The 25,523-nt window shown below is 36.1% G+C and overlaps 1 protein-coding gene across 1 annotated transcript in view; it reads right to left on the bottom strand.

The window, feature by feature from the left end:
- Window positions 1–25,523, bottom strand: part of SNTB1 (syntrophin beta 1) — a 316,488-nt gene that overhangs the window by 103,294 nt on the left and 187,671 nt on the right. The window contains exon 3 of the mRNA XM_074266474.1: window positions 16,057–16,264. Coding sequence (XP_074122575.1) covers window positions 16,057–16,264 — 208 coding nt within the window. The remainder of the gene's footprint in view (window positions 1–16,056; window positions 16,265–25,523) is intronic.

Genomic DNA, 25,523 nt, shown 5'->3' with positions numbered 1-25,523 from the left:
CACTGAGATTGTAGATTTTCAGGACTTCCTACCAACCAAACTCAAAATTAACAGGAAATTTAACATATAAGAGCCAATATCAAAGAGCAATTTAAAAGAATTCAACATGGACAACTGTTTAAACATAGATAACTTATTTATGGTTTGTTTTTTTTTTTTTAACATGGGAAATATTACATCAACATAGACTAAGCTCAAAAGAAGGATTGGCAGAGTAAAAGGAAAAATAGTAATCATGTTATATAAATGAGATGCAGAAGAAGAACAGACACAGAGGTATTAGAGGGGGGAGGAGGACTCATACTTCTGAAAACCTTCTCACATTGGGAATGTGTTCACTAGGTAACATAAGTAACACTACACATATATCATGAAGGGTACAGCACCCTCCAAAATCTATAAAGAAATAAGGAAGGTGTGATAGATGAATGGGAAAGCAAAGGATAAGAGAAGAAAACAAGGAAGGGGTCCCTGGGTGGGGGGTGATTAAGTAAAAGTAAGCCAAGTTATGGAGCAGAATTTGATGAAAGAGTCAGCAGGGATAAAAAAGACATGTGTGTATGTGTATGTATGTATATACATACATATATGTAGATTTCTGTTGGGCACATGATAATGTTCTCTTTTCTTTTGTTTCATATTGATTTTCTGTTTTTCTTTTTTTTTCTTATTCTGTTTCTTCAGATAAAATAAATTTGGAAAAAATTCAAAAAGCATTATTTATCTAAAAAAAAAATGAGAAAGTTCTAATGAGTTACAACTATCAATCTTCCAAATAGGGATGCAATCTCTTTCCTGATTATCTCTTTATGTTTCTCCAGAGTCCTATATTTGAAAATAAGAGCTTCCATTCAGCTCTGGTCTTTTCATCACAAATGTTTTGAAATCCTCTATTTCATTGAAGGACCACCTTTTCCTCTGAAATTCAGTTTTGCTAGATAGATGATTCTTGGTTGTAATCCTAGCATCATCACTCTTCAGAATATCATATTCCAAGCTCTCCAATTCATTATTGTAGAAACTGTTAAATCTAGTGTTATCCTGAGTGTGGCTCCATTATAATTTAATTTTTTTCCCCTGGATTCTTGCAATATTTTCTCCTTGATCTAGGAGTTCTGGAATTTGCTATAACATTCCTGGGAGTTTTCATTTTGGTATCTCTTTCAAGAGGTAATCAGTGGATTTTTAAAATTTTCAATTTTCCCTCTGGTTCTAAAACATCAGAACAGTTTTACTTGATGATTTCTTGAAAGATTACGTCCAGGTTCTTTTTTTGATCATGACTTTAAGATAACCAGTAATTTTAAAATTCTCTCTCCTGGATCTATTTTCCAGGTCAGTTGTTTTTCCAATGACATAGTTCACATTTTTTTCTCTTATTCATTTTTGTTTGTTTGTTTGTTTTGCTTTGCTTTATTGTATCTTGATTTCTCATAAAGGCATTAGTTTCCATTTTCTCAATTCTTTTTTTTTAAGAATTATTTTCTTCAGTGAATTTTTGTATCTCCTTTCCCAATTGGCCACTTTTGCTTTTTAAAGCATTCTCCTCATTAGATTTTTTGCATTTCCTTTTGTACCACTCTCAGTTCTTTTCCTAATTTTTCCTCTATCTCTTTTATATTGTCAAAATTCCTTTTGAACTCTTCCATGGTCTGAACCCAATTCTTATTTTTCTTGGAGGCTTTGGATGTAGGAGCTTTGGCTTTGTTATCATCTTCTAAATGTATGTTTTCATCTTCCTTGTTACCATAACTTTCTTTCTTTTTTTTTTTTTTTTGGCTTTTTTTTTTTTAATTTAGAAATTTTTTTTCCACAGTATATATGCATGAGTAATTTTTTTTTATAATATTATCCCTTGTATTCATTTTTCCAAATTATCCCCCCCCTCCCTCCACTCCTTCCCCCCCCCATGACAGGCAATCCCATACATTTTACATATGTTACAATATAACCTAGATACAATATATGTGTGTAAATACCATTTTCTTGTTGCACATTAAGTATTAGATTCCGAAGGTATAAGTAACCTGGGTAGATAGACAGTAGTGCTAACAATTTACATTCACTTCCCAGTGTTCCTTCTCTGGGTGTAGTTATTTCTGTCCATCATTGATCAATTGGAAGTGAGTTGTTACCATAACTTTCAATGGTCAGAAACATTTTTTGTAGTCTGGCCATTTCCCTAGCCCATTACTTACTTGGCTTTTAACTCTTTGTTAAAATAGGGCTCTGTTTCCAGGGTGCACTGTCTCAAGCTTCAAGGGTTTTGTGCAGCTATTTTCAGAGATCCTTTAAGGAACCTGATCATAAGCATTCTTTTCTGCCCTGGAGTTGTTAGAAGTGGTCCTGCCCCATTGTATATGTAAAATCTAGTAAGCTAAATCAACAGAGTTCTGCTTTGCTGATGCTTGGGCTCTGGGACTGGGATTGGGGCTACACAGCCTGCACTGAGACTGCACTGGGACTGCATACAAGACTTCTACCTTGTTGTCATAGATCCATTCCACTGACCTTCTGAAGATCCAGGGGTTGAGAGGTCCAGAAGTCTCTAGTACTATGCTGATTCAGAAGTCCCACCATGCTGATTCTGGGGTCCAGTCAAGGTTCAGAACAGGCTTGGGGCCAGACTGGGATGAATAGGATTATGTGCTAGCCTCCTACTCTGGTTCCAAAGACCTTTTCTGCAGCCTTTAGGGTCCTCTTTGGTGTCTCTGAGCTGATAAATATGGAAGCCACAGTATTGCTGCTGATTCATAAATCCAGCTGGGGCCAGGGCCGGGACTGGGGCTGGGCCCAGGACTGTGCTGGTATGACTCCCAATCTGGTATCACAGACCTTTCTTGCTGTCCATCTAAATTCTTTTCAGCTGGAAAATGTTCTAGTCCATCTTTGGAGGTGCTCTGACATTCTAAAATTTGTTTAGAGTCATTATTTAAAAGAATTTGGAGCAGTTTGGCAGAGAGGCAAGTTCCTACCTTTACTCTTCCATCTTGGTTCCCTAGCTCCACATAGAGTCTCATAACTGAATGTGGGGGTTGCAAAAATTATGATTTATATTATTAGTAAATGCTTGATTTGTATACTTATTTTATATACCTATATACCTGGGATCATGCAAAAAGGGGTTGTGAATGGAAAAAGTTTAGGAAATCCTGCCTTAAACTACTGCTTCCTTGTAGTCTGGTATCTTTTTTTTTTTCTGTACTGCTTATGAATTTGTTAATGATTCCTCATGTTTGGTAGCCTTCCCAAGGTTTTAATGGGTGGCATAGTGAGATTTAGAAAGATTACACTATCACAGTGGAAAGAACACTTCTGGCTTGGCCACTTTCTAGACATATAACCTTGGATAAAATACATAACTTTCCTGAGCTTTTACCTCATTATCTATAAAAGGGAGCAATCAATCAGTAAGTCAAGCTGCAAGCATTTGTTTAATGGCTATTACATGTCAAGCATTGTATGGGGTACTAAGAACACAAAGACAAAAATGGAATAAAATATGATTATAGATGTCTTGGAAACCTCATAGAGTTGTTGTAAAGAAGGAAGGAGATAATGTTCCCCAAGCATAATCTTATTTGATCTTCACAATAACCCTCAGACATAGGTACGATTAGTATCCTTATTTTTCACCTGGGGAAACTGAAGCAGGAAACAACTAAATATTTTGCCCAGGATCATATAGTTATTAAATATTGACAGCTGCATTTGAACTTGTGTTCTGGATTCCCTTCGTCTTAGTCTAGCACTCAATCTACTGTGCCACCTTACTGCCTTCTATACAAAGTTTGGAGGTAGGAAAAAACCAGGAAGGAAAGATCAAAAGGAATAATATGGGGTTATATCTAAAAGTTCTAATTTTTTTCATTAACAAAAGTCATTCTCAAAACAAATAGCAGTTGTCAAGAACAATTATACATACATTTTAAATTTGTGTGTTTTTTCTCCTAGTTCAGGAACTTATCCACTTGCAAATTAGCATTGTAATTAATGAGAACCCAGGAATTACATCATGCCTGCATTTAACTCATATAGAGTGAACTATATGAAAAGGAAGGATAAAAGAAGGAAAAAGAAGAATGGAAATGATAATTTAAATAGTTCCTATGATTCTGCTGACTATTTCATACTCATTAAGCCTAGATCTGGAGAGAATATGAGATGGGAAATGTGAATCTGCTCCCTAGACTTCTGTTAGGTCTCCCTCTCCCATCCTTGCCTGGTGCTCCTTTGGAACAGAAGGAGAAGGTGAAATTAGGATGGAGAATTCTGGGAGAGAAGCAGGGGAGGGATACCAGGCTGAGATTGGCAGGGATTTGTACAACTTTGTCTTGGCTCATGCCCACCTTGGCTCCCCAACAAAATGGACCTAGCCCTTAGAGCCATTCCTTATTTAGAAGTCAGGAATCTAATTCCCAACTTTCCTTCTCTCTTCCAGATGATGTTTGCCTTGGAGGTTTACTACAAAGAAGATATTTTTGGCCACAGTTCATTTTTGCTTTAAGTACTGATTTTGAGACCTAACTTGTATATAATACTTGAATTCATTGTATCATATTATAATACAAACAACATTTATATGTGTTAATCTGGAGGGCTACATAGATCCATGATCTATGATCAAAGAGGCCCAGATAAATTTATCCTGAGTCTTTTGGGCTTCAAGTTCATTTGTCAGATTAAAATAATGTTGTCCTATTTTTGATGTTTGGTTAGCTTGAATACTTACATATGGGCCCCATTCCTTTTTTTTTTTTTTTTTTTTTTTTGAGAGCTAGAAATAAGCCAGATTCTGATATTCCCAAGGGTAATCTTGGGTAGAGCTATGAATCAAAGAAACTTAAGGAAAAAGCTCTCAAAAATGTGAATTTCAGTTTAGAATTTCAAGTAATAAGCTGCAGAATAAGAGGAGCATTTAAAATATTGGGGGTAGGGCTGGGAAGAGTCAGGAGATTAAACTGGCAATGATATAAAAGTCTAAAGTTAGTTCATGATCTGCCATTTATAAACTATGAGACTCAATAAACTCCTTCCTCTTAGATTCCTTACTGGTCAAATGAAAGAGGAACTAGATTGGTGGTTCTTAGATAAGCTCCTTTTTGTGCCCAGGACAACATTCTTTGCTGTGAATTATCAAAGAACACTGCATGTTTAAGCTGATAATAAGAAAGCTTTCTCTGGAAGTGAGGTCTCCAGAAAACCATACAATGTCTTAGGATTCCTTTCCTCTTTCTTGCTCTCCTCTATTCCTTAATATTTCTTCTTTCTTTCTTTAGATAATTTTGCAGCTCCTTAAATTAAATTTGTTTAAGTTACTTTCCTTAGATCAAGCCAGGAAGAGCAGGCAGCAAACAACAGATGGGGTAGAAAAGAATGGGAGGGAATATGGAAGTCTTGGAATAGAGGAAGGAGTTTTGGGGTACAGCAGTTGAGAACCAAGGGAGCAAGTAAGTGGTTTAGTGGATAGACCTGAGTTCAAATGCAGCTTCAGAGCCTGGGCAAATTGTAATTGTTGTTGGTCCACTTTTAAGAAAAATTATATCACGGGATGACATCTTAACTTGTGCCTGAATTAGATTTAAATGAGGCAGATTTGCTTTAATCCACCAAAGAGAAAAATGAAAAACCACTTCAGTATCTTTGCCAAGAAAACCCTAAGGATAGTATGGTTCGTGGAATCCTCAAGAGTTAGATATGATTGAAAAACAATAATGTTGAGAACCAATGGAGCAGTTGATCTCTAACATCCCTTTCAAATTCAAGTCTCAAATTCTGTTGGGATAGCATATATTTTGATGATGTCATCAAGCTTCCCTCTTTTTAAAATTTTTGATGTTGTTTTGGTTTTGTTTTTTCCTTCTTAAGTCTAAAACTGCTGCTATTTTATGGAAGAAAATGGAAGAGGGGACCAATTTAAGTTAAATTCACATTGGAACATTTATTCTTAAATGCTTGAAACAAAAGACCAAAAGGGAGATAACCAAGCTGTTGCCTGATTTTATTCCTACTTTCTCTATCTCAGAGGCAATTCACACTGGAGTCAGAGGACTACTTCCTCAGGCAGCACAACAGGCCTATTAACACTTAATTGCATTAACAGTCTGTGTTATCTGGAATAACAAACAGTCTTGATTTAGGGATGATGCAAGCCAGGATAGTAATTTAATTTCCTTTCCTTATCAGATGGGAGTTTCCTTAGGTCAGAGATATCTTCTCCAAGGGGGGAAAAAAAAAAAGTGGGAAATTCCCACTTAGGATAGACAGTTTTTACTGCCTGATGGTATGTTTGACATATTTAGAAACTCCAGAAATACCAGTCTATTAATTTTACTGTCAAAACCCAGACTTCCAGTGGGTCTGTTTTACTGGGTCCAATGCTATTTTACTTTTGCCCTTGGGATGCCTCTAGTTTAACTGGCAAGACACTTAAGAGATGGTCCCTATACTATTTAGCTGGCCTAAGGAAGTAGAAGAAAAATGTCATTGTTGATGGTAAATTGGGTGATGAACTATTCTTTTCAGCATGTAACTAATAATACCACTTCTCTGCTCAAGAACCTTCAATGACTCCCTACTGACTCTGTGATAAAATAGTCTCCTCAATTGCCCATTTAAAGCCCTTTACAACTGTACTTCAGACGCATAAGTAAGATTTATTTCACATTAATCCTCTCCAAACATTCTTTGTAACTCTGTTTAGCATTTTCTTGGCAAAGAAAACAGAATAATTTGCCATTTCTTTCTCCAAACTCATTTTACAGATAAGGAAACTGAGGCTTTTCCAGGGTCACATACATGTCTGAAGCCAGATTTGCACATGAAGATATGTTTTTCTGACTCCACTCTATCCATTGTGCCACATAGTTACTCTTCAGACCCATTATTCTATCTACTCATCATGCCTTTGTTTGGATTATCCCATCCCCATACCTCAGGGGCCCTCCCTAAGCCTATTGTACACTCTTTATGCCCCTCTTTCACTTTTTAAAAGCTTTGCTTCCTTCAAGACTATCTAGATTACAGTATTTATTAATAGTCTGGCCTTCCTTAAAATTCTCTAGTATTTCATTTTCAATGTGCATGTTCATTCTTATCTTGATGAAGATAAGGGTAGAAACTGGTTTTTATGTGATGGTTGTATCCACTGTATAAGTGCTTGCTGTCTATATGTACATATGAAATGTGGGTTACTTCTCATTTATTTTATTAACTTTTCTTCACAAAAACCACATGAGACAAGACGATTTGCCCTTTGACACTCCTTGGTTCTCTAGTCACAGAAAGCAGAAATGAAATAACAGGCCGGACAGGAAATTTTATCTCTTGAGTAACCAGTTTCTTGGGTATTTTACATACACATACCAAGCTGGCCTTTAGGTGGCACAGTAGACAGAGCACAGACCTGCAGTCAAGAAGACCTGGTCTCAGATATTTATTAGCTGTTTGACTCTGGGCAAATCACCTAATCTGTTTGCCTCAGTTTCCTCATCTGTAAAATGGGAATAATAATAACACCTATCTCCCAGTAGTGTGAGAATCAAATGAGATAATAGTTGTAAAGTGACTAGCACAATGCCTCGCACATAATAAATGCTATAAAAATGTTTGTGATTATTATTAGTGCTCTGATGATGATTAGCTTTGAGACACTGGACTATTTGCTTAAATCACTGTTTATCTCAGTTCCCTTAATTGTAAAATTAAGGGATAAGAACAACAAAGGCATGGTGAGGATCAAATAAGGCAATTTTTTAAAAGTGCTGGCAAATAGTAGGTGCTATAAAACTGCTTTATACTCTTTCTTTCACAATTAAATCAATTAGATTGTAGCAAAGATAATATTTGAGAAACTGAATACAACCCAAAATTCCAAGGCTTTTGCCACAACTTGGTTCCACAGTCCTAAATATAGCTTCATAATTTACTTTCCTTCTACCATGTACCTCCTCTCCCTAAAATCCTGTATTTATAAAATATATATTTGGGGCTTTTAAAAATATTAATATTAGAGTGCTTTACTAGATAAACTCTAGATAATAGAGTTTAATAAATAGACCTAAAGTAGTACTAGAGCAGTGTGATAAAGTGAAAAGAACACTGGCTCTATTATTAAGAGGACTTGGGTTCATATCCTCTCTTTGATGCTTGTTACATGTGTGATGCTGGGCAAACCAATAAAACTCTTGAATCTCATTTTCTTCACCAGAAAAATGAGGGATGTTGGACTAAATGGCTTCTAAAGTATATGTCAGCTCTGGAGATATGATCCTAGGAATTAGTATGAAAACCACTGAAATAATGGTGCCTACATTTGGTTAAATTGGGGTCAGATGGAAGCCTTAGAGGAATAACATTTTTCCAAGTTTCAATTGTTTGTATTTCACACGCTGATTCTGAAGATTCTAAATCATGCATATCACTGCATAGTCTTCCCCTCAGATCTCCTTTTATCCAGTCACAAAATCAAAACCTAATACTTTTAGGACAAAGACAACAGAGCATCAATTGAAGGTAAATTACAGCTGAATTTCTGGGAGATCACATTTTATAGCTAAACAAATACCAAGAGAATTAACTGAGATTTGTGTTGTTACAAGAAATGCCAGAGGAAGTACAGTATGAAGGATTAGCCACCCATTGTAACATTTTGCCAAAAAAAAAAAAAAAAAAAAAATTATATGACATTATTGTAAGTTTCAGTATTAAATAGTTGTTACAAAAAAAAAAAAAAATTCCCTTCTGGATTTTTAGCCTTAGGCCTTGCTTTGTGAAATCTTTAGATGGGCTTCAAATAAAAAGACAATAAAATATCTTCTCTTGTCATTGAAGAAAATACTATTATTGTAACAATATGACATATCATTAATAATTTTCCCATTGTGGGAAAAGACTTCTATGGATAGATTTATGGAAAAACAGGGGGAAAAGTTGCATAGGTTAGTAATTAGAGGGTTTTTATATACTGATATCTACATTACTGGAAGGAATATCCCACTTGGATGAGATTGCCAATTCATCAATGTATAAAACAATAGCTTTCAAGCTCATGACACATGATTTTTCTTTCCTTCTTTCTTTCTTCTTCTTCTTCTTTTTTTTTTTTTTCTTTTTTTGGACTGAACTTGTGATTTCACTGGTATAGATAATTCCAGGGAAGAGAAAGGCAGGGAAGGAAATTCCCTCTTACAAATGCAGGTCCTCACCTGCTCTGCAATATGTAGATTTAAGAGAATTAAATTGCTCAGGGACAAAAAACTGGGTAAGAGTCAAGAAGTGGGACTTATATGGAATTTTCCCTGACTTTAGAGGGCTATCTATCCATTATACCAATCTGCTTCTCCACATACTGCTATCATCATGATAACAATAATTTCCTCAGAAAATACATTTTATTTGCTTTTATTACCTTTAAGCTACAATGCCTGGCAATGAACCTATTAATTATTTTGACAGATAGTACCCAGTTAGAGTACTAGCCATGAACCTTTCTGGGCAGAGGGAGACAAAAGAATCTCACTTTATTCTACCCTATTTATTCTGTAATTTTCTCTCCCTAGTTACAGTTTAGAATTAATTACTACTGCAAGCAACAGAAGAATGGGACTAAGCACACTCAAAAGTGGAGGGGCAAGAGTATCTGAATTCAGATGTCCAGGATTTGAATGTCACCCTTTCTGCTAGGATCTATCATCTTGGGAGAATAATTTAATCACTCTGATCCTCAGTTTCCTCACCTGAAAAATGAAGAAATTAATTGGCTTAGATGAGGGCTTCTTAATGAGAGCTACCTGAACTTGTTTGTTTTTTAAGTCTGAATACAGCATCTGAATAAAATTAGCTTTTTTTACAATCTTCATTATTTTAATTTTAGGTCTTCGAAAACATTATTCTGAGGAGTTGATAAACTTCTCCAGATGTTCCAAGGAATACATGACACATAAAAGTTTAAAAACACTAGATAGATATTCTCTATCAAAGGTCCCTTTGAACATGAAATCCTATCAATCCTATAAACGATTCCCCTTTTAAGAGGATAGTGATTTTGCTGCTGGTCATTTTATTTCTGTTTCTAATTTTTTTTTTTGTCTTTGAATGCCCTTTGCCCAGCACAGTACCTGGCTCATAGTAGACACTTATAGAAGGCACTGCATGTTGGAGTCAACCAAAAGCAAATTTATTATGTATCAGCCACTGTGCTAGAACTCAGAGAAAAAAAGACAAAATTCAGCCAGCTCCTGATCTCAAAGGCACACAGGGAGGACAGCATATGCATTTTTTTAGATAGAGACAGAGGCAGCTAAATGGCACAGTGGATAAAACATTGGACCTAGAGTCAGAAAAACTTTCTGAATTCAGCTCTGGCCTCAGATACTTCCTAGATGTGTGACCCTAGGCAAATCACTTAAACTTGTTTGCTTCAGTTTCCTCATCTGTAAAATGAGCTGGAGAAGGAAATGGCAAACCATAACTTTGCCAAGAAAATCCTAAATGGGGCCATGAAGAGTTGGGGATGACTGAACATCAACTCTTGGGTTGGCTGAAAAAAAGAGTTTAAAAAATTAGAGATAGGGGGGCTCAGAAAGCTTTGAATGCCAGGCTAAATAAACTGGATTATTTTTCCTTGCCTGAATAAATATGTTTTTGTAATGTCTTAGCAACAATTCTGCAAAGAGCAAGTACAGGACTTGATATAAAACATCTATGAGCAATTTCTTTTTCAATTTCAACATATATTACTAGTCATATCTAGAATAATAGCTATTCTCTCTTCCCAATGACTGTCACAGATTTCAATTCAAAACTGTTATTCTAATGTAAATGCCATCATCCTTCTCTTTTTATTTTCTTGGAAACTTACATCATAAACTATCTGAGCTTTGGTTGACCTTGCTGAGTTCATGCCTGAAAAAAAGTGGAGGCTACACCAAAATTTTTCCACTCCAAAGTTCACACTTGAGGATGAAAGACAACAGATTCTGAACTAGCTGAGACAATTTTTGTTACTTGTAAGGTGGATTCCTAAGTCATCTTAGATCGAAATCAGAAGACAGTTGGACAAAGCTGTAAACAGAGTGTTGGGCCTGGAATCAGGAAGATCTGAGTTCAAATCTAGTTATCCTCCACCCCCAATTTTTGATTTCACCAATTTCTCTTATGTATTGTCTTCCCCCATTTGAATGCAAACATTTAAAAGAGGGATTTTTTTCTGTAAATTCTACTTCCCAATACTTAGCACAATATCTGGCACATTGTAAACACCTAATAAATGTTTATTGACTAACTGACTTTATCACTTTCCATTCTTTCCTCCTAAATAAAAAAATAAAAATTAAGAAATAAGAGATTTTTAACTTTACATGTGCTTTCTCAATGAGGAGTAGGAGGTTGTGGAGGGAAGAAGAGAAAGAATCTGTAACTCAAAATCTTAAAAACAAATGTAAAAAAATGCAAGCAACTTGAAAAATGAAAAAAATGTATAAACAAAAAAAGTAAAAGATTTGATATTGTAGAGATTGTACTTTTTTGGAATATTTTATTTAGACAACTAAACAACTAAATTGTTGGACATCCTAGAACATGGGGATAAATAATAATAAAAATAGCTAGCATATTTATAACATTTTATAGTTTGCAAAGCTCTTCATGTATAAATATATGTATATATACATATATAATCCCACATGAGAATCATAATCACCTTGTAAAGTGTTGTTATTATTCCTATTTTATACATGAGGAAACTGAACCTGAGGGAGGTTTAAGTTATTTTTCCTAGAGCCACATGGTTAGCAAGTTTCTAAATCGGGATTTATTCATTGTAGTACGAAGGCACAAATCCAATACAATGAGATTTAATAGGCATAAGTTTAAAGTCTTATATATGGCTTAAAAAATCCCAAACAAAAGTTTCACAATACTTGATAGGGAAATTACCAAATAGAAGGTTATCGGGGAAAAAAAGGATCTGAAGATTTTAATGAAGCAAAAGCTCAGGATGAGTCAATAGTAGGATATAGCAAAAACAAAAACAAAAACAAAACCCCAACTAGGTTACGTGATCTTAGACTGCAGCAGCAGTCAGTAGCTGTAGGACTTGAGAGGTGATGGTCCTACTGTTTTGGTCAGATCACATATGGAACATTATAAATCTATTATGTTTAATTCTCTTAAGTATATAATAAAGTGATTATTTAAATTTATTTTTTCTTTTCTTTCCTCATCCTAGAGATGGCTACCATTAGATACAAATAGATACATATCTATATCTACATATAGATGTGTTAATTATTCTATATATACTTCTATTTATCAGTTCTTTCTCCAAATACAGAAAAAAAATTTTCATACATGCATTACAGTTAATTTGGGTATTTATAATAGCCAAAATAATTTATTTGCTCAAAGTTATTCTTAAAACAATATTGCTGTTACTGTGTACAATGTTCTCTTGGTTCTGCTCATTTCCCACTCTTCATTATTTCATGCAAGTCTCTCCATGTCTTTCAAAAATCACTGTGCTCATCATTTCTTATAGCAGAATAGTATTCCATCATAATCAGATACCACAACTTATTCAAACATTCCCCAATTGATAGGCATTTTTGTGATTTCTATTTTTCCCCCCATGACTAAGAGAGTCAATATAAACATTTTGGAATACATTTAGGTCCAGCTCTATCTGACTTTTAGCTGAAACTTTCCATTTTTATTGTTTCCTGATTAGTTCCTTGAGAGCAGGGACTGTTTTGGCAGTGCTTTGCATAGAGTAAATACTTAATACTTCATTCATTCATTCACTGAGCATTGTAAACACTTTCATTCCCAAAGGTCCTGCTCAAAAGGAGTTCATAGTCTAATGATAGAGGAGACAATATGTAAACAACTATGTGCAAATAAGATATATCATAAACAATAAAGTGATTATCCCATAGGGAAAACAGTAAATTTAAGGAGGGTAGTAAAAGGCTTCTTGTGAAAGGTGGGATTTTAGCTGTGTTACCAGGAAGCCAGGGAAGAAGCCAGTGGAGCAGGGAGAGAGTTTCAGGTATGGGAGACTACTAATGAAAATGTTCAGAGTTGAGGCAAGGAGAGTTTGTCTTATTGGAGACATGGCAAGGAGAACAGATTCACTAGAATGCAGTGTACATGTCCTTACACTTAGGGTATAAGGTTTTCTTCTAGGGTGCAAGATGCCTGAAAATGTAGGAAGGGAGCAAGTTATGATGTGCTTTATTTTTTTTCCTCAATAGTATTTTATTTTTCCAATCACATGTATAGATAGTTTGCAACATTCATTTTTGTAAGATTTTGAGTTCTATGTTTTTTCTTCTCTTCTTCCTTTCCCTCCCCAAAACAACTAGCAATTTGATATAGGTTATACATGTACAATCTTTAAACATCTTTTCATATTAGACATGTTGTGAAAGAAAAATCATAACAGGGAAAACCATGAGAATGAAAAAGCTAACAAACAATAAAAAAAAGTGAAAATGGTATGCTTTAATCTGCTTTCAGTCTCCACTTCAATCTGAGTGCAGATGGCATTTTTAACCCAAGTGTATTCAAATTGTCTTGGATCACTGTATTTCTGAGAAGAGCTAAGTCTATTATAGTTGATCATCACATAATCTTGCTGTTATTGTGTACAATGTTCCCCTGGTTCTGCTCACATAAGATGTGCTTTAAATGCCAAATAGGATTTTATATTTGATCCTGGAAGGATTTTATTAAATAGGAAAGTAGCACAGTCAGATGTATGCTTTAGGAAAATTCTATGTCAGATGGGTAGAGCATGAAGGGAAAGGGGGAGAGACTTGAGGCAGGAGGACCAGCCAATAGGAATAGTAAATATGAAATAGATTTGGGAGAGCACATAATAATTAATAATAGAAAAGACAAGTTCTCCAGTGAAACTCACAATTAACCATGAGAAAGGAAATATTCCATGAGGTGGGAATATGCCATTGCCTGGCAGACTAAAGAGGAATTTAGCACTCTAAAGGAGTTAATTGGCTATATAAGAAGGAGGAAAAACACCATGAAGCATGGGGAAGGGATGCAGTAAGGAGAAAGATACCTTGATACACAAGGGAGGGGAAGGGAAAAAAGACACCATGAGGTAGAATGCCATGGCAGGCTAACCCAAAAGGGATTCAGCAAAGATGGCTTGGACCATGAACAAATTTATAGGGGAAATTTAATCTCCTGGGTTTGACTTAAAATTGTTTTGTTAAAAACAGTAAGGTGGGGTGATCCATGACTTCCACAGGGGGGTGGGACTGTAAGGTTGAAGTGATCCCCATCAGTGCTCTTCCCTGCTTGCCTCAGGGAAAAATCTTATCAATCTTCAAGCTTTTTCTGCCAACCCCACCTAGTGACCCAGGATCATCAATGAAAAATCTTTAAAGGGAGGCTTGGCAGTCACTTAGTGGGTAGATTGTATTCAGGGACTGGTTACACAAGGTGACCATTCAGGTCCTTTCCTAGCCTAAGACTTTATAATCCAATTATAAATAAAAACTTCATTCTCATACAGATCATCTAAGAAATGAGAAAAGCCTAAGATGGTGAAGTTATAATAATTTATTTTGATTATGACTGTTCCACAACCAACCCACTACAATGCCTTTTCCATTCTTTTGAACTCAATGGGAGATTGGGGAGAAGCCAGTCCATTCTGTTCTCATTGAACATGAACTTTAGAACTAAGTACAAAGTAAGAGCCAGGAGGAACAAAGAACAATGGAGGAAAACACATTTCACAGATCACTGTTTTGTAGTGTTATGTTCAAGTGTGGTCAGGCAGGTCCTTCCCAAATGACACAATTAAGTGTCTCTGGGACCTAACATGCTGTAATTGTGGCGCTCACTATTCCCTTGTAGAGCCTATTACAGTGTGAGTGACAACAAGGTCAGGCTGCCCTAAAAAGCCAAGTGTTCTTTTGAAAACAAAATCAGGTCCAGAAAACAGTTACCAGACTAAAGCACAACTCTGAAGCCTCTAACTTTTGAACTGATGGGCAGGATTAGCTCCTATCAAATTGGCTGCAAAGGATATTTAATTGCTTGTGTAGCAGGGAATTTGAGGAATCAAATTTCTTGTATTAACATAAAACTGGGAGAGTGTAGAAGAGTCCTGGATTTAGAAGTAAAGGATCTGAGTTCAAATTTTAATTCATTTCAGATGCTATTTGCATGACCCTGGATAGGAGCCTTTGCTGAAGAGTCTTTCTGACAGTTCTGAAAAACTTATGATGAAAAAAAATGCTCTCTTCTTCCAGAGAGAAAACTGATGGACTTTGAGTACTAATTGAAGTGTAATTTGCTCACTTTATTTTTTTGCTTTCCCCCTCCCCAGCATATGGCTAACATAGCACTCTATTTTACATGATTTCACATGTATGATGGATATCATATTGCTTGGATTCTCAGTAGGTTAGGGAAGAGCTGCAAAGAGAGAGAGCTTTGAAATTCTATTTTTTTACATTACAAATAAATAATTTTTAAAGTAAAAAAAATAAAATTAAAGATAATACACTTTACCTCTCCTAGCTTCAGTTTCCTCATTTAGAAAATTAGAAAATTGAACTAGATGGCATTTAGGGTTCCTTGGACCTCTAACTCTATGATTCCATGTCTCTCACGTTGATAGGTCTAGAAATAACAGTATTATAGAGAGGCAATATGTATGGTGGACAGATTGAAGTGTGTTTTTGTTTTGTTCTTATATTCCTAGAACTTTGTACAAATCATGGTACAAAGTGGTAAATAAACTTGTTGAAATTAACTGAATTGAAATACACTTCCCTTTCAGTTCTAGATTTATGACTCCATGGATCTCACCCTGCCAAATCTGAAAATGATAATGATGATGATGATGGTGATGGTGGTGGTGATGGTAATCATTGTGTGTATCCCCTCACAAGGAAATTATTTCATGGGTAATTGAGAGTTTGCTATATGGAAATAGACTTCAGAAACTGCAAAAAGTGAAGATGGATTTGGGGTTATGAACACCCCAGGAGAGAGAACATAACAAAATATCTTCCATACCTTTTCTGCAAGCCAGCCTAGATGTCTGATCTCTCGGCTCCCAGGAATTCCACTTTTCCCCAGCTGCTCTTTGACCTCTGCGATGACCTTTGTAAGTAGATCACTAGCATTGCCATGGATGGCATTGAACCAGGCCTGGGCTGTGGCTGAATCTTTGCTCCGAAGGATGACAGTGTGCTTAGCGTCAGGTGAATGGATTTCAAGATGTCTGGAGAAGTGAAGGGCAAACCATTAGGACTTTTCTCGGCAGCTCTAAGTCCCCAGAAACCTCAGGGCTTCCTACTTTGACCACACAAGCTTAAACTGATTATTTTTTTCTATGTTATCAACTACTCAGTCTCCTTATCTTAATGATTTCAACTTTGTTTAGCCATCTTCCTTCCTTCCTTCCTTCCTTCCTTCCTTCCTTCCTTCCTTCCTTCCTTCCTTCCTTCCTTCCTTCCTTCCTTCCTTCCTTCCTTCCTTCCTTCCTTCCTTCCTTCCTTCCTTCCTTCCTTTCTTTCTTTTACAATTCTATGACTAAAAAAGCCTGGTTTCCCCAACTCATTTCAGTTCATAATACCTGTTACATAGGGAGCACTATGCTATGGAGTGGTGAAACAAATATCCACATTAAAACAATGAAATTCTGTTGAATTTTCAAGGTTTATAAACCAGTAACAGACACTAATCTTGTCCTACTTTCTTGTTCAAAATAAAGGTTTTTGATTTAATGCTGAGAGCACCACAGTTGCTGAGAAGAAGTAACAGACTGAACTACATGACCACAAACTCAATCTCACTACTCAGTCAGGGATAACGAATGGATCCATGGAAAGCTATCTGCCCATCTTTGAAGCTCTAGCCATGAGGTCCATGGAACTTTATCCAACTTTTGAACATGTGCCAAATGTGGCTGAGATTAGCTGGTAGGGTTAGGAAAGGGCTAAAGGTAGAAAGAATATGCAGGGATGGCACTCTTTGAATTCATAGTAAAATTCCCTTTGAGATTTCAAAGTTCTATGAAGAAAGGTTGAGATTTAGGGGATGGATGAGATGGCAATTCAGCAAAGGAATGGGTTCTTTGGCAAGTACTTCTCAGTGTGTGCAAACACTCAATACAATCATTCCTTTATTCAACTAATATTGATCAAGGTTGTATTCAATGTTAACAATACTAGTAGCTGACATTTATATAGTACTTTAAGGTTTACAAAGCACTTTATATACACTAACTCATTTGATTCCCCCAACAACCTTGTGAGGGTACCATGATGCATGACCTTTTTCATCAAGGAGCTAAAAATATAGTAATTGCATATTTTGGGGGCAGGGTTAGTTCAAGTTTCAGGAGTGCAAGTTGGAAGAAGGGGAAGCATTTAGCCTCACCCCCTTGGTAGATAGATTCAAATGAAATCATAGAATTTTAGAGCTGGATGATACCTATAGGGTATAGTCCAATTTTCCTCCAAATAGGGAAGAATCACTTCTATAGCAACAGAGACAGGTAGTCATCTGATCTCTTTGGAGAATTTGATTTAGGAATGCAGTTTGCAATTCTGCCAAGAAAATTCCTTTTTTGCAAGGGTTTTTTATTTTATTTTTTAATTTCTCCACTCAAGCTGTAAAATTTATATCTAAGATAAAATAGATTAAGTGACTTTTGTAAGAGTATCTATAGGTGAGTGTGGAGGAGAAGAATTAGATAATAATACTAATAATTAGCATTTATATTTAAAACAACTTGAGGTTACAAATTTGTTTTCTAACAACCCCAGGAGGAAAATGTTATCATGATTTCCATTTTGCAAATGAAGAAACTGAGGCTGAGATTAAATGACTTTTTCAGGGATACACAATAAAGTGCTATTTGAATTCAAATTTTCATGACTTTAACTTCAGGGCTGTCTTCACTCTACCACCTGGTTGCTAGAAGTGTTTCTTGAGTATTTAATTACTATATGCCTGTCAAAGTGAAAGCTGATACTAAAGGGTTAAATTTAATGGTCCCTGAAGTCAGTTAGTTTTTGATTAAGATAAATAAGATTAGCTTGCATGACATAGCAAACAGCATAACGCTCTAAAGATATACTATAGTTCAAAGGCAGCTAGACAGGATGGTGGCTAGAGCAATGAATCTGGAGTTAAGTGGACTCCTCTTGATTTCAAATCTAGCTTCAGATGCTTACTAGCTGTGTGATTCTGTGCTAAGTCACTTAACTCTGCTTCCTTCAGTTTCCTCATCTATAAAATAAGCTGGAATAATGGCAAACCACTCTAGTATATTTGCCAAGAAAACCCCAAATAGGGTCACAAAGAGTTGGACACAACTGAAAAATGACTAAATAAGTAAGGTTTAATGGAATGAATGTTCCTTGAGGACTAGGATGATCAGACAAATGTTGAATCTCAAAGATGACTTTGGCCTGAAAAGGAATAAGAATGACTTCATGTCATTCTAAGGTTATTCATGTAACCTTAGAGATGGATCCTGAAAATATCAAAAGACAAAAGGAGGGGCTGGGGTGCACAGTATGGGAGAAAAAGAATGGTTTGGACAAAGAAGCAGAGATGACAAAGTGAAGAATATATAAGGAGGATGCTGTCAGTGGCTGATTTTTCTTTAAGCAATTTGAGGTAGATTCAAAGCACATTAGCTACCAGGGAATGGAACAAAGTTCCAAAGTAGCCTTAGTGAAATCCAAAAACAAGAAGCAATTTAGCAAATTGTAGCAAACGTAGAGAAAATTCAGGAGGTCAGGAAGCTCACAGAGATTTCTTTGAGATCTGAGAAGTTGAAAAGTGGAAAGACACCAGTACTGAAAGAAATGTTTATTAATAATAAGGCAAAAGACACTATTGTAGTATTCTAAATCTAGATGAAATTGACTGTGGGACGCTAGTATAGTATGTACAAACCAAGAAGGAGCAGCTGATGAGGTCTGAAGGGTAATTTGGACAGAGAGAAAATAAAGAATTGATGCCTGAGGCAAGCAAGAAGAAGGCACTGAGAGAGATCAGTTTAGCTTCATGATCCCAACCTCTGGGGAGTTTCTCCAGTCTGAAATACCAAGTTATATCAAACCCTTGAATCTGACCCTCTGTAGAGGTCTCCAGCAGTCATTTTGCCATGTCCTGTCAGGAATGCCAGTCATGTCCCTGAGGTTAAATTTTCCCTCTAAAATCTACTTATCGGCCATCCCATTGCTGCTGGCTTCCTTTGGGGCAGTCTGCCACAGCACTCTGCCTTGTGGTGTCTTTCCTCTTACCTCTTACCCCATGCCCCATGGCATCTCCCTAACTCTACTAAGTTTCTGAACCCCACTTCTCCTCTTTATAGCTAACTAACTCTTTCAAAGTGCTAAGTCTCTTTCAGGACTTAGCCTGCCAGCCAAGGGCATGCCCCGACCTCATGGGGTGCTCCCTTTCTACTGCATAATTGTGAGTTCCACTGAGGAACTTGTCTTTATATGCTCTCCCACTCTTTTTCATATTTACCAATTCCAGAGTCTATTGTATCCCTTCATTTTGTCTGTAACCTTTTCCCTAAAAAAAAACTACCTTTTGTCAAAGAGAATGGCTATTGTGAATTCTTCACATGACTGAACCCCAACTTTTAGTGCCTGCCATCACCTGCTGTCTACATCATCAGTAGCCATATTAGAATAGATTTTAAATATTTGAGAAAATCTTTTGTTCCAGTGTTTCTGTTCATTGTTTTAAATAACAAGGGCATCATTGGAATAAATTCTGGGAAAGAGATGTGGAGAAGGTGACAGCACTGCAGTAAAGAATGACAGAAACAAATAGGGAAGGGGGAAGAAGCTATAAAGAGGCTATTCAAAGATTTGTGGATAAAAAGAAAGGCATGGTATGTTGCAAGAGATGGAAGAGAAAAGAATCTTTACTCTCTCCTATTAGAATCTAATTCTCTTATGTCAGAGATTATCTTGTCCATGATTCTATCTTCAATTGTGGAGATCCTTGAAAATAGCCGACATTTATCTAGTGCTGTATGTATTATAAAGCATTTTATGTACATGGTCTTGGCTGATCTTCACAACAACCTAGTGAGGTTGATACTATAGATATTACTTCGATTTTGTAGATATGGAAATGGAAGCAAGCAGAAGTTAAGCATTATATGTCTAAAATAAGATCTGAACTGAAGTCTTTCTGCCACCAAGTCCAAGCCACTCTATTTCTTGTTCTATTTAGTTTCCTCTAATGATAATAAACACAAAGCAAAAATTAAAGTGTCAAATAGTTCATTTATATCAGATTACTTGCTGTCTAGGGGGAGAGGGAGGTAAATGTGGAAAACTATCTTTACATGTATTTGGAAAATAAAATAATATTGAAATTTTTTTTTAAAAAAGAATTAAACGAAGATTTATTGAAAAAGAAATTAAAGTGTTGGCTCTTCATTTCTCCGTACACTGAAGTCTTGACCCTCAAGTCCCTAACTTGCATTCTCCTTTGAGTCTTTCCTTTGTTTTTCTCTTGGGTCTTTTTTTCTGTTCTGCCAAGAACAGTTCATTTTCCCTGATGAGCTAGATACCAAGGAGGCCATTCTCTAGTCCTTTTGTTTTCTCATCTACCATGAAGAGCCCTTTATTCTTAATGCATGGATTTCTGTTAGTTGCCTGTGGCAGAAGCATAAACATGGTACAATCTCTGCAGGTGGCTAGCACAGTTCCCTTGTTCTCCATACTAGCTGAAATTGGAAGATTCATCATTATTGAAGAATCTCCTAACTATTCCTACTACTAATTAGCTAATTGTTTGCTATGCATCTTGTGACAATCCAATATATCATTTTCCAAGAAAGAGCACTGCAAATTCTTGCACATTTTACCAGAAAGCGATAATTTGAGATAATTTAATTTAGTACTTTCTTTTTACAGATAAGGAAAGGGAGGTCCAAAGAGTAAACTAGGTTCATAGATTTGTATCTGGAAGGGAACTCAATATGCCATAGAGTCCAGTCTTCTCAATTCACAAATAAAGATCCTGCGGCCCCAGAGGTAAGTGAGATGGCTTGCCAGAGGTCACACAGATGAGAAGGCAAAGCTAATCTGATCCTCAGCTCAGTGATTCCAAAGCCAGTTCAAAGTGTTTTTTGCATGGTAACACAATTAATGGCAAAGCTGGGATTTGAACTTTTTCTTAGTCCCAATACTGAATTCCTTCTTTCTTTCTTTTTTGGCAAGACAATTTGGGTTAAGTGACTTGCCCAGGCTTGTACAGCTAGGAAGTGGTAGGTAGCTGAGACCAGATTTGAACTCAGGTCCTCCTGACTCCAGGGCCAGTATTTTATTCACTGTGCCATCTAACTACCCCTAAGAATCTTTCTACTAGACAATGCTATCTCCCCCTATTAAATGTGTCTTGAGTGAATGAAAAAAAAAAGGGGGAGGGGAAGTGCTTTATCTCTGAGCTTCTAAAGCCTATGAGATTGCTCATGACAGAATATAAGAAATTGATGTTCTCTGAAGAAAGACATATTTAAGTTAAAGAAAGGGCAAGCTTCTAGACCACTGAGGTTTGTTAATGAGATGAAGAATGGTGTACTATATAGAGGACTAGTCTTAGAATCAGAAAGACCTGTAGTTAAGTTCCTCCTCTGACACAAATTAGCCATAAAATTCTAGAGAAGTCATGGTCTTTTAGTGCAGCAGTCAAGTTTCAAAAGAGTATTAATTTGCACTTACAGAGGGATTTTCTACCCAGAGAATTCCCTCTGTCTTTGAAATCACATGTTCTAAATGAAGCTTCTTAAATAGCAAAAAAAGATAACTGCTTATTCAAATGTTGAATTTGATAGCCAAATTTTCTTTTTGAAGGGAATAACTGAAATCCCAAAGCTTATGGACATGAGTTTCTCTAATATCTCACATCTATTTGAAGCATTGGGATGGAATTTAAGAGAAAAGAGATTCAGTCTCTTGACTTTCTTTGGCTTTCATCATCCACTGAAACCTTTGTTCTTCATTCTTCATTTTCAGAGGAATAATGACATAATGGGTCATCTCTTAACTTACTAGTAAATTGAATTGTAACTTACTGGTAAATTGAATTTAAGTGGGACAGAGTTGCACAAGTCATCAACCTCATTCTCTCTTCCAGAATTGTCAAAATTGAATAGCAGGACAAAATTCAGAGTGATTGGTGATGACCTAAGCATTATAGTACTATGAGGGCTTCTGCCTTCCAACTTAGAGAAGATAAAAGATGCAAACCCCACTTCAGTTTGCTAAAGGAGAATCAAACTCTGGGAAGAAGCTGAAAAAAAAGAAAAAAGAAGAGAGGGACTAGCAGTCTTTTTCATGTTCCCATTCTTGTTATACAAGAATCTTTGGAGAATTTCCTTTTTAGTGAGATCTGGGACTGTCTTGATTGAACTAAGTTACCATATTCCCAATAGAAGAGCCCTTTCACTCTGTATTAAGTGATATATATTCTATGTACATTTTCTTTGATTTCTGTCTTGCTATCAATTTGGATAAATTGATTTCTTTGCTATCTGTTATGAATATGTTCATTATGGAAATGGTAATTTGGTGGGAAGGGAATCAAGCCTAGGATAAAAAGCTCTGGCTCTTCTTTTCCCTTTAATGAAGAGTGATCAGAAGTTTAGCTTGAATCTTAAAACCACATACCCTAGATGAATACTATTTAAGGAAGGAGACATATATAATTCTAGCTCAGTATTCCCTCTTTCTGAGGAAAACAGAGTGGTAGTTTCTTGTCTTGACTTCCTACTTTTCTTCTTGGCAGGAATTTAAATTTCCCTTGGAGAAGGTGTGTGGGGGTTGTGTGGCTGGCTGCTTTTGAGCCACATAACAACACCCTCATGGGGAACTATCTTCATTATTGTGTGTGTGTATAAATACATTTTGTATATAACACATGCATATATAACACAGATCTGTATACTTATGTATATATTCCTAGATGAGGAAAACACAAAAGTCAGCTGGCACATCTGCAACACAAAATACATGCATGTTATATTGTGTGTATATATACGCACACACCTATACACATGTATGTAAACACATGTATATGTGCACTCTGTGTATATGCAAGTGTGTACATATGCATCTATACACTCAACACAAAATGAGTGTGTGTATGTGAGGGGAGTAGATGACTTCTGTGGTTTCCTCACCTGGGAATTCTCTGGACCCATGAAATCACTGGCGCTAGTGCCTTTCCCTTTAAAGTTCCTTTGTGTTTGTTTTTTATGAATTTTTTCTGCATTTATATATGCACATGTTGTCTCTCACATTAAAATATCCTTGAGGATAGGGAATAATGTTTCACTTTTGTCTATATATACTCAATACATGTCTGACACATAAGTACATTAACAAATGTTAATTGATTACTGAAATGCTGCTGGTGCTCTCCCATTAGGAGGCAAAAATATGGACTCAAAGACCTCAATTCTAAAAAATAATATATTGTACATTATCACAAAGCCAGGTGGGCAAATGCATACATTGTCAGACCACCAAGCAGAATTCTAAAGGGCAGTAGCTTCCTGCTTCTCTCCTCCCAGCTGACCCCAGTACAAAATACCTAAAGTGACTTCAAAATCTCATGTCCTTGTCCTTGGAGGTCATCTTACTCTTGTATTAATGATCAAAAAATGATGCCAGATGTTCTACTTAGTCCCTGATTCCTTCCCCTCTGAATTTCAAAACAACAACTTTGCAGATCACCTGAAGATTAGAAATCCCCATAAGATCAGGGTTCATTAACACTTGAAACTTACCATGCATGGTGAGCAATTCATGCTGTAAGCTGCTTTACAGATGAACTTGGATTTTAAAGAAAAAATTATTTAGAAAGAGGAATGTCTCTGGAGGAGGTTTTTTTTTTTTTTTTTTTTTTTTTAAATTATAATTAGCATTTTCTGTAGGAAATCTGCAAAACAAGGATCTTCACTAAGCCCCAGAGGTTCTATGTGATGAAACAGAGAAGAGTACTTTGGGAAGCACTTAACATTACACACAAATATGAGACACATGCCTCTTTTTCTGTTTTTTCAAAGAAATGGGAAAGGAATCTGTGGTTAGAATCATCAAGTTTTCTTTCCTTCCTGAAATTCTTGCTATTACTAGATTGAGTTTTGCAAACCAGATAATTTTTAAGGACAGTTATATTGGTTCAATTCACTTTTCAAATTAACTCATAATAGCAGGGATTTAAAATATGTAAATATTTTATCTTCTTTAAATTCCTTTTAAGGCTTTTTTTTTTTTTTTTTTTTGCTGAGGGAACTGGGGTTAAGTGACTTGGCCAGGGTCACACAACCAGAAAATGTTAAGTATGCTAAGTATCTGAGGCCAAATTTGAACTCAGGTCCTATTGACTTCAGGGCTGGTGCTCTATCCACTTCGCCACCTAGCTGCCCCACTTTCAAGGCATTTTTTAAAAGAGATGACATTTAAAGGGAATATAATGAAATGGTTGAAGAGGTGGTCTTAGAGTCAGGAATATAGGGATTTAAGTTCTGTTTCTGATCATGGGTAAGTTAAAATCAATGCTTTTTTTCTTTTTTTTTTAGATCTGGTGTTGGATTCTTAGAGGTCATTTAATTTTATTCCTTTAGTTTTTTTTTTTTTTTTTTTAATAAAGAAAATTAGTGTGCAATTATTATGTGACAAGCATGGTATTAAGCACTGGGGTCACAAGTGCAGAAACAAAACTATTTACCTGCCTGGAAAGAGCTCTTATTCTAATAAGGGAAGAACAGAGGTATACAGAGTTAGGGAAATGTTGGCCAAGCAGGGGTTCTTTGAGTCAAAGAGTAAACTGATACACTTTATCCGAGAATAATGGCAGAACTGATTTGATCATGGTTCTTGGTTCCATTAAAAGGGTCTAGAAGAAAAGTAAGGGGAAGGGAATTGATGAGGATGCTATAGAGAAGATGGGACTGAAGTCAGTCAGCTAAATAGATAGGGAATACACTTGGCCAAGATAATTCAGACCTGGAATGTTGCAGGAATCCAAGGTCTTCTTGAAATGTTTTCATTCTGCTTGCTTTTGTATAGCCCCTCCTGGTCAACACTTCCCTAACTCCTTTGTTCTTTCCCCAAAACTCTCACTTGTTTTGTTCCCTCAAGCCATTAGCTCAGAGGTCCATCACCTTTTAGGTAGGTGGAAGAGGGGAAGGTCATTATGGGAAACTAGCAGTGTTTAAACTTAACCTTTCCTTTCAATTTCCTTCATTTTATAGATGAAAAGAATGGGGAGACAGAAAAAGTGATTTGTTCAAGGTTCCTAACATCTCATTGTCCCTCAGCTAAATCAATAAGACCCAAAGTCTTACATAGACTAATTGTTGATTCATCATTCAGACTCATTCATATACCATGACTTGTAGTCATTCTCTAATTAAGGGAGACCGCTTTAGCTTCTAATTTTTTTGTAATATAAAAAGAAATGCTTTAAATATTTTTATGTAAACGGAT

This window comes from Sminthopsis crassicaudata, chromosome 1 (assembly GCF_048593235.1).
Source record: "Sminthopsis crassicaudata isolate SCR6 chromosome 1, ASM4859323v1, whole genome shotgun sequence".
Classification (NCBI taxonomy): domain Eukaryota; kingdom Metazoa; phylum Chordata; class Mammalia; order Dasyuromorphia; family Dasyuridae; genus Sminthopsis; species Sminthopsis crassicaudata.
Note: the sequence above shows the minus strand (reverse complement) of the source record. Positions and strands in the feature narration are given on the sequence as shown.